At 38.8% G+C, this 10,669-nt stretch overlaps 2 protein-coding genes across 2 annotated transcripts in view; both read right to left on the bottom strand.

Moving 5' to 3' along the window:
* The window catches only part of LOC131354202 (E3 ubiquitin/ISG15 ligase TRIM25-like), a 6,455-nt gene extending 4,304 nt beyond the window's left edge, over positions 1-2,151 (bottom strand). Inside the window, exons 1-2 of the mRNA XM_058391570.1 lie at positions 1,514-2,151; positions 1-32 (exon numbers count right to left, since the gene is read on the bottom strand). The exon at positions 1-32 is cut by the window's left edge and continues 64 nt beyond it. Of these exons, the coding sequence (XP_058247553.1) occupies positions 1-32; positions 1,514-2,104 (623 nt within the window). The 5' untranslated portion in view covers positions 2,105-2,151. The remainder of the gene's footprint in view (positions 33-1,513) is intronic.
* Positions 2,152-9,139: 6,988 nt separating this feature from the next.
* Positions 9,140-10,376, bottom strand: LOC131353879 (cytolytic toxin-alpha-like; the record flags this gene model as incomplete). Its single annotated transcript, XM_058390949.1, has 1 exon — positions 9,140-10,376. A coding segment is annotated over one exon (552 nt), but the record flags the coding sequence as incomplete, so codon positions are not given.
* Between the last annotated feature and the right edge of the window lie 293 nt (positions 10,377-10,669).

Raw genomic sequence — 10,669 nt, 5'->3', positions numbered from 1 at the left:
TGGAATTTCATCTGATCCTCCTTTAACTCACTCTGAGGACACATCAGTTATATCCATAAGGTTATACAGTGGATATAAAAAGTCTACACCCCTGTTAAAATGGTAGGTTTTGTGTAAAAAAAGTTAAACTAAGAGAAATCCTGTCAGAGTCTTTTCTAAATTTTATGTGAAATTGTAACCAATATATTAAAGTGGAAACAAACTAGAATCATTTTAGCAGAAAAAAATAAAAACCTGGTTACATAATTGTGCACTCCATTTTATAATTAGGAATGTGTCAGTGTTCAGAATCAACCAATCCCATTCAAACTCATGTTAAATAATAATTACTATAAACCTTCTATTAATTAAAGTCACTGATTAAACACAAATAAAGTACAGCTGTTCCTGTAGGATTTTTCTGATATCTTCTTGGTAACATCTGACTGGAAAAGCCACAAAGATCTTACAAAGCAGTACAGGATCTCATTGTAGAAAAATATCAATTAGGAGAGAGTTACAAAAAACATACAGGACATTGAATATACCATGGAACACTGTAAAGACAATAATCAACACCTGGAGAAAATATGGCACAACAGTGAGATTACTAAGAACAGGACATCCCCCTAAAATTAATGAGAAGACCAGGAGAAAACTGGACAGGGAGGCTGCCAAGTCTGGCTAATGTCCATCCAATCTCCCTAAACCATGTTTTGTGGTCTGATGAAACCAAAGTTGAATGTTTTGCCCATAAAAACACAGCAGATCATTAAAAGAACACCATCCCCACAGTGAAGCATGGAGGTGGCAGCATCATGCTTTCAGGCTGCTTTACTTCAGCTGGGACTGGAGCTTTAATCAGGATGGAGGGAATAATGAATAGCTCCAGATACTAGTCAGTTGTGGTGCAAAACCTTAAGGCTTCTGCTAAAACACTTAAGATGAAGAGGAATTTCACCTTTCTGAATGACAATAAGTTCCCAGGAATGTCTTCACTAAAACAAGATCAAGGTTTTGGAAAGGTTCAGTGTTAACATGCTTTTGGAGGGAAGAACTGATAAGTCAAGACGTGCTAAACTGATCGATTTTTAACCCAAAAATATAAAAGATTTAATGCTGTGATAAAATCTAAAGGTGCTTGTACTTGTTTTTCACTCTAATATATAGCTTGCAATTTCACAATAAAGGTTGACGTTTCTTAAGGATTTGTCTTAGTTTATTTTTTTTACATCACAGAAACCTACCATTTTAACAGGGGTGTGTAGACTTTTTATATCAGACAGGTAAAGAGTTAAAGTTCACTCCTGTTTCGTATCTTGTTTAAGTTATAAAATGGGTGTTGGCCGAGTGAAGGTTCACTCATCTGATCTGATTATGATGAACGCTGAATAAAGATACGTTTACTTAATACACTTTTCTTAATACAATTTACTTTACTTAACTCTTCAATCACAAATTCAACTGACCAAAGCTGTTAACTGACCAAAGCTGCTAAATCTAAATGAGAAATATCATTGGGATGAGTTCTCACCTGTTTCTCAGCTCTTCCTGCTGTAACTGATACAGCATCATGGCTTTTATGTTTATCCAACATGCACAAAGAGCAAATACACCTTTGATCAGTACGACAGTAGATCTTCAGCACTTCATCATGTTCAGAGCAGATCTTCTCTTGTAGATTTCCAGAGGCTTTAACTAATGTGTGTTTTTTTAAAGCAGGAATTTCTAAATGAGGTTTCAGATGAGTTTCACAAAGCGAAGCCACACAGATCAGACAGGACTTGATGGCTTTGTGTTTTCTCCCGGTGCAGAAATCACACTCCACATCTCCAGGTCCAGTGTAACAGTGAACAGGAGAAGCAGCTTGGACTTCAGTCTTCTTCAGTTTCTCCACCACTTCAGCCAGCATGTTGTTTCTGCGTAGAACAGGCCTTGGAGTGAAAGTGTCTCTGCACTGAGGACAGCTGTAGACGCCCTTCTGATCCTCCTGATCCCAGCAGCCATTAATACACACCTTACAGAAACTGTGACCACAGGGGATAGTCACCGGATCCTTCAGGAGATCCAGACACACTGGACAGATGAACTGATCCTGATCTACTGAAATACTGGCCTCAGCCATTTTCCTGAACTCACATGTGGAAAGAGAGATCAGATTAGTTTCCTCTGAAACTTCCTGGTTCTGTGTGTGTGTGTGTGTGTGTGTGTGTGAGGGGGGGGGGGGGGGCAGAGAGAGAGAGAGAGAGAGAGAGAGAGAGAGAGAGAGGAGGAGGATCACAAACACAGACAGGTTATGAACACTCCTCTGTTAACCATTTCATCTCCCTTCAGTGCATAAATATAACCATGTAGCTGCTACACTTATTAGGTATTAGTATTTATTATAATTATTAGGTACAGTATTTCATGAAATACTGTATGGGTCTGAATTTTCTGCTCTTTTTTGCCTACTGACTCCTCCAGCAAAACGATTAATGATTACAATTTAACACTTTATTCCATGTGATTTCTTTAAAATTATTTTTAAAATGTTCTGAAAAGCACAGTGCTTGTAACCTGACAGGAATCTGTAAGGGTGATGAGTGGAAGACTGCTTTCAGCACCTCTAGTGGTCACTATGAGTACTGCATCATGCCCTATGGGCTCTCTAGTGCCACCTTGACGTTCCTGTGCTTAATAAATGATGTGCTGAGGGACATGCTGTCTTTTTGGTGTCATACATTGATGATTATCATTGATCATTTTTATACGTTGTAATTTCACATTAAAGATGGAAAAAATATGACATGATTTATCTTGTTTGCATTTTTTACATCCCAAAAACCTGCATTTTAACAGGGGGTGTGTAAACTTTTTATGCCAGTGGTGTTGTCTATGAATATCCACATCAAAACAAAAACATATAAATTTTTACACACACACACACACACAAATCCAAAGGATAGTTAGCAGTGTGTGACACTAAAACAGTCCAGAGTGTAACACCTACCTCTCCAGTCTCTCACACATGAAGCATTAGAATCCTGAGTGTATCACAATGTTTATCAGATTCCTCATGACCATCCTGTCCTGCAGTGTCCTGGAACAAACCTTTCATACTGAAACTGCTCTGCTATTTATATTTCACATGAATGTAACTAATGAGCGAGTCACATTGTGTTTAAAACAGTCAAAAACAATGCTGTTACTAAATTGTCTGAATTATTTATTTTTATACACAAATAGTTAATCATTATTATTTTACCTGTTCATGTTGTAAATCAGTGGTTTATTTATGGTGCATCATTTATAGAAAAGATGCATGCAGGACATCCTCTTCACCAGCAGGTGTCGCTTTTGTACGCTGTGATTAAAGCTTTAAATAGTGCAGTTTTACTGAATATGACGCTTCAGCAGATCCTTTCTGCAGTCTTCTAATCTCAGTGTCAAGTTCTGAAAATGTTTAAGAAACCAAGTTTACTAATATTCACTGACTGATGCACTGGAAAGTCATTTGAAACAAAGTGATATTTATATATATTTTCAGCCCTTGATGAAGTTCATTCATCTCTATTATTTTCTACAGCAGAATGTCTAATCACTTGGCAGCACAGTGCTGAGGAATTTAAGGATACAACAAATTACAACCCCAGTAAGAACTTATGTAACCAAAATAACAGATAAGTATTACTGTGTGCTGTTACTAAGATTAACCCTACAACAATCATTTAACACCGTAATAAAATGATCTTATATCTGATGCACATTTTCAAACACTTCAGGCAATTATAACAGTTAAACCTACAGTGTAACACCAAAACAAGATGCATTTTTTCCCCAAGCATGTATAATGTTTCAATGGGTAAACTTTGCTGTATTCCTTCAGCCACACTTTACTACTCCTCCTAGGAATAACTTTCACTTGTGACTGCCAGTCCTCATGTTGAGTAGCAACAGCACCTGTGCAATGTGTTAGGTTGGATGCATTCCATTTCTTTTTGTCAATCAGCATGAAAGTATTTTTTTTCGATTTGTTGCTCAGTGTTTAGGGTTGAAGGGAACCTGGAAGCTCCCTTTCTCACATGAACAAGTCTTCTCACTTTCACCTGGTCTCCTGGTTTGAAAGTGTGGCACCTGGCTCCACATCTTTTGTCAGTGTACATTTTACTCTTACGCGGTGTGTTACCCACAGTGTCCTTAACCTGAGCACATTTGTCGCTTTTGGGGTCCACAGGAAAGATGTTCAACTTTGTACACATTTTGTGATGGTGTAGAAGTTCAGAAGGAGAAACACCTGTAGTAGTGGAGAAGCTCTATAATTTTGCAAGAACACAGCATGTTTACATGATTTCCCCATTTGTTCTGCAGATAGGATGCATTCCTTCAGGAATTCTGTTCTTGAATTTCCCTCCCTACTGAAGACTGATTGAATGTGACCACCTCTGCAGTAACATTTGGTGCAGTAACACTTCAGGCCACTTACTGTGATAATCCACTAGGGAGATGGCAAAACGGCAGTTAAATGGTCCACTCTCAAATAGTCCAACTATGTTGATCCCTAGTTTCTGCCATGGGTCAGATGGCAGGCTGATAGGCTGAAGTGGGGCAGGTGCTGTTTATGCGGATTTATCATTCATTTGGATGGTCAAGCAAGAAGAAACTGTGGACTGCACTTGAGCATCCATCTGAGGCCACCAAAATAATTCATGCAGCCTCCATTTGGTTTGAATAATTCCTTGGTTTATCTAATGTACCAGGTTTACCAGCTGACTGCGTAACACAGAAGGAACAATAACAGGATGTTCACCTCTCATCACCAGCACACCATCAACACACAGTTCATCACAGATGTGAAAGAAAGGTACCAGAACAGGATCCAGCTCACGGCCATTTTTCACCCAGCCCTGCCAGATTCGTAAACGCAGCATGGCTAACTCTGGCCAGGATTCCAAAGCAGAAATGAAATCCTCCACAGACAAAGTAGGCCATCAAGTAACAAAAGCAGCCATGTCTGTTTCCACAGCACCATCTGATTCTTTTGGCAGTGGCAGCCTGGATGAACAATCTGCAGCACAGTTAAGGCTTGCAGGTCAGTATACTCCATCATATGTGTAGCAAAGCAAGCGTGCTGACCACTGGGCAACAAGCATACCAGCCCAGTCAATACCCTTGGTTGTTAGTAGTGTAGTGAGTGCAAATGATCAGTCCTGAGTGTAAAGTGTTGACCCTACAAATACACCACTTTTCTATGGCCCAGACACAAGTCAACGCTTCCTTCTTGACTGTAGAGTATTGCCTGTCGGCTGCTGTAAGGGTCCTCGAAGTGAATGCTTCAGTTCTCTCAACATTGTCTGAGTGTAGTTGTGTCAAGACACCTCCCAGTACATAGCCGGATGCATCCGTCGATACTATTATGGGTAGAGAAGGGTCAAACACTGCCTGCACTAGGCTTCTCAAAAGCGGCAAGTGGCATAGTTGGAAATTCAAGGTTGGTTTTTAGCTTTATGTTTAGCTTTATCTACATTGAACTTGATTGGAGGTTGTTGGTAATACAACCTCATTTACATTTAAGCCTTTAAGACACTCTGGTTGAGGAAGTTCTGCAGCAGCGCCTGGACACCGGTGTGGTTTTCATGGACAGTTCCTCTCATGTGACCCATCCACCATTGTCACAGAACATTGCCCTACAACTAAGGCCTGACAAGCACAAGGCCATTTCAAAGTGCTTATCAAGATTTGTAAAATAATTTACTTTAAAATTACCAAGAGCGAAATGTAAAATATTATATATTAATTTTAATTTTACTTTTTGTTACAGTTTTACTACTTTAGTGATATTTAGGGAAATACAGAATACAACATTAGTTTAAAAATGTACTTGTGTTACTGTGAATATTTGGTCATTACTGAGTTAGCGCAAATTTTTTAAATCCTTTATACAAACATACATTTGAGACAAGAGCAAAAGAAGTTGACTATGTTGATACAAAAATAAATTATACTGAATGTTATTCACAAAACTTCTGTTATTTATATTATTACAACAGACCAAAAGCATCTTCTGCTTCTCTGAAGCCCACATAATATCCTGAAGGAGATGGACATAAACTTCTAATGGTGCTGATATGGCAGGAGAGGCAGTTGCCTCTATGGTTAATTGTTTGGCGCTTCAGCCAATCAGCTGCACTTGGTAGCATATAAAAAAACTGGAAGCATGTGTACCACCTGGTATACGTTATTTGTAGTAGACCGTTGTGTTGTTAACACGCTGTTGTCGTAGGAACCGAACGTGGATACCTGTGTCAGTAAGGTAAAAGCAATGCTTGTTTCGTACAAGTATGTATTTTCAGTTACAAGATGTGCATCCTTAATACAACGTTCAATGTATGTTTTAGAGACTGCAATTTCCGAGTGTGCTCTCACTTTCGATTGCTACTGCCGGCCTTATCCTTCGTTTACGGGGTTGTTGTCATTATTGTATGAACTGGATGTGGACATCAGAGCAGGTAAGGGACATATGTGGGTAAATGCTTCTTAACAGGTTGTAATTACAAGGAGTCATGTGTTTCCGAAGCTCGGGTGTATATTTTAGAACCCTGTGGATTTCCTTTTTTATGTTTTAGTCATGAGAGCCTGATGCAGCCACCAGGTTGGGATTTTCCTGCTTTAATTCGCTAAGGAAGGCTTCATTTTAACATATTTGAAGAATGGTAGGTGAATTTTAATATGGTTGTATATTTTGGATTGGGCGGCCTAATTCCTTAAGGTAACACTAATTGCCTCATTTCTTATAGGTTTCACAGGAAGGCCTGTAATTGTAATCTAGTCCGCTCTGGTTGGCTGTGCTGTTCTGTTTCCAGTATGCAGCTTCAGCTAACCTTTTAGTTTACTTTTATATATTTCTGTATTTTTGTTAATTTTGTTTCCGTTTGGTTGAACATATTTTGATTTATTGAATTTTTTCGATGTTGGAAACCTTTTGTTTTTTTAATTGTTTTCTTTTGCATTTTTGTTTTATGCTCAGGTTTTCGTAGAGCATTTGAGATAAAGGTTATTTCATTGTTCTATCTGTTGATGTGTATCTTCTTTGTCTTAGGAGTGCCTGGGCATTTGGGGTAGAGGACTGGTCCTTCCTTGTTGGTGGTGTTTTCCTCACCTTGTGCTGTGATCTTCTTCACGAGTGTGTGTGTATGTGTGCAAGGAAGGTATGTTTGCGGAGAGGTTAGCCTAACCCTCTGCCTCTGTTGTTGGCTCCAGTTCCCTGCTTTGACTTTTGTTGACCCTTTGTGGTCTACTTATGAAGAAATGAATGCAATTGTATTTATTTAATGCTGTTTTATCAAAGAATTGTCAATAAACAATCTATTGTTGAATTGTGGCCAATGTCTCTGACCAATATCGATGATTTGAACCTGTGCTTTGTTAATTCCTTGGTTGAAATTCCTAAGGTGGCGTAGTCAGATAGTGTGAAGTTGTTTCTCTGATAAATCTGTTAGCGTAATTTCTAATATAGCTAGATGGAAGAACACTCCTGTTTCTTATGCCTAGTCTCTCTCCTTTCAGAATCCAAGGACCAGCCTGTATGCCACCAGCCTGTATTGACTGTAAATTCAAAGATATGTGCAGTAAATAATTTGTTTAAAAAATATATAGTTGTATTATATGTAGTTACACTAAACGGGATACTTACTCTACTGTTAGGGTAGCAGCAGGTCCTTGTGGTCTTGGATGCTGTCTCCAGTTAATTCAGGGCAAACTGAACACCACCTCCAAGACACTGGTGCTCAGTAACGGTGGAAAACCACTATGTTCTGTAATGCAGCTAAATCCTGAGGCAGTCTCACCACCTGACTCGCATATTCTTTCCAACGATGGAATAGATATGCCCCATTCGTGACAACATTGAGATTCCTGCTCCATTGGCAATGGTCGGCATTTTCCACATGTGCACCACCACGTCTCGTTTGAACGTGGCTTGCCCGCAGCTTGAGAGGCTTGTGTCTCCTCTCTCTGTCTGAGCTTATCTTCTGTGTATTCCGGCTCAAAAGAGTATGGTGAAAAAATCCATCTCACCTTCTCCTATAACTTAACATTCATCTAACATCATTGTCTCTTTTTGTTAATAAAGAGCATTTGACTTGTTTGCACTTCCTTTGTCTTTGCATGTTCAATTTGTAAACACTGGGTCTGTATATCCGCCTACGTTACGTGTGACCTTTCGATGTGATTACGTAGTATGCAGTGTCGTGGATGCACATCCCGGAGCTAGCGCTAGATGAGCTTTTGTGGTTAAATATAAAAAATTTTATTTTTTCAAGAAAATCATCAATCGTTTCACTATATAAGAATGAAGACCTCTGAAGCTGCATTTAAACTGCATTTTGGAAGTTTAAACTCGAGGTCACTGTTGAAGTCCACTATATGTAGAAAAATCCTGAAATGTGTTCCTAAATAAACATTTAGAAACAAAGACACAAAAATCTTGGATGACAAGAGGGTGAGTAAATTATTTGTAAATTGTTGTTCTAAAAGTGGAATTCTCCTTTAAAAACAAAAATCTGCTCAAGGTGAAAATTTAATATAACACAACACATTGGAAACCATACCACCTAAACACAAACATACACTGCACTACCACTCAGGAGGAAAAACACAGCAAGGGAATTAGGGAAATACAAACAAGTAAACACAATCAAAGCAGGAAATGGAGCAAACACAAAAGATATTTTTAAATAATTGAGCGACAGTGCCCTCTCGTGGTGAGAGAAGGAAATGTCTGTGATGTTCGTTACAGCAAGTGCTAATGAAGGATCTGATCCCGCTGTTTAACACTAATAAATACAATTTGATGAGAAAATATCAAACTGTCCCTAGATGAGAAGGATGTCTGAAAGGGTAGATTTAGAGACTAAAAGTCAGAAAACTGTTGATTAAAGCTGCAGGATTTGTCTGATATAAACACAGTCTCTCACTTAGGCTGAGGATTTTTAAACTCTGTGATCCTCAGTTTAGCGACTGTCTGTCTGTTTCCTGTGCAGTAAGCGTGATCTCCATGGAGGTGATGTACGTGGTGGGAGGACTGGTTTTCACATGAAGGAGTGGGTGTGGGACTTCACCATCACGCTGCTATATGTCAGACTCATGGTCACTGATACGGAGCATAATGTAGCCAGTTAAATAAAACACACACTCACACACAGGTTTCATATCATATTTGTGTCAGGAGTTTATGTTGTTGTTGTTCTTTCGGCATCTCCCTGTTTGGGGTCACCACAGTGGATCATTTGGTCCGCATATTTCTATTTGGCACAGGTTTTATGCCAAATAACCTTGCTGTGTGTCAGGAGTTTATAAAGTAAAATATAGCAGTATATCAAAGCTTCTTCTGTTATTTTAGTCGATCAGATTAAGACAAGAAGATTTGAAGAAAATCCCACAGAAGCTTCTTTAATTGGAGTTAATCAGAATCATTTCATTGATGCAGCTGATGATAATTACTTTTGTACATGAGACTGAACGTGATTGGTTTATTCTGAACACAGACACACCCCCAATTATAAAGCTGTTCATACTCACACAACCAGGCTATTGTAAACTTTTATAAATGTTTCGTTAAAATAATGTTCTTAATTGTTAAAAACCTATAAAACTCATTTCTGTAAGTGTCTGTGGATAATAAAATGATTATGTCATTATAAAGAATGAATATTCTGTGTGTGTGTTTTAGATTTACATTTTAGTGCTTTGGTGCTCAGGAACAATCTCTCTATAATGTGGAATCTTGTTGAAATGAAACACTTTTCTATAAGATCATTTGTGATACAATTTCTACTTGTTACTGACCACAAAACACCAGATACATCTTATTCTGGATCACACAACCTCACTTCTGATAGATAACCAACAAAGAACCCAGCATATAGAGGCTGAGTGAATGTGGTGTGGACTCTGTGGAGGAGCTTCATGGTGTCAGAGATGCTGTAGAAGGACAGAGTTCCTGCACAGTGATCCACATAAACTCCTATTCTGGAGGGTGATGGAACTCTGAGATCAGTCTGAATGTTGTTGTGATAGAAAGAGAGAGAAGAAGAAGAAGAAGAAGAAGAAGAAGAAGAAGAAGAAGAACACAACAGACACAAGGACTGATTGTTGTGTCCAAACCAACACTCATCACCATGTCCTTTCCTGCTGATGTCTTTATATGAGACTGATATGAACACACCAACACCCCTCCACTCCACCTCCCAGTAACAGTGTCCACACACACTCTCCTCACACAACACCTGACACCAGGAGTCAAATCTCTCTGGATGATCAGAGTACTGCTGCTTTCTCTCACTGAATCTCACCACTCTGTTCTTCTCAGACAGAATGAGGTTAGGATGTGTCGTGTTGGGATCCAGAGTCAGATAACAGAAATCTAAAATAAAAGAGAAAAACAAACTGAACAATGTATACATGTTGCATTTAATTTACAGAATACTGTATTTTCATGTGAAGTGAGTGTGTGTGTGTGTGTATATGTGTGTGTGTATATGTGTGTGTGTATATGTGTGTGTGTGTTAGACATACATTTCAGAAACTCTTCTCTGCGGCTCTGGTGGTGAAATGATCTGAACTGCTGCAGCTGTGGAGAGAAAAATGGAAATGAAGACAAAAAGCATCATCAGGTTGTGTAAAAGATGGAAATGTAATGAATCACCGGAGG

Source organism: Hemibagrus wyckioides, linkage group LG06 (genome assembly GCF_019097595.1).
Source record: "Hemibagrus wyckioides isolate EC202008001 linkage group LG06, SWU_Hwy_1.0, whole genome shotgun sequence".
Lineage (NCBI taxonomy): Eukaryota > Metazoa > Chordata > Actinopteri > Siluriformes > Bagridae > Hemibagrus > Hemibagrus wyckioides.
The sequence above is the reverse complement of the archived record's forward strand: the minus strand, read 5'-3'. Positions and strand labels throughout refer to the sequence as shown.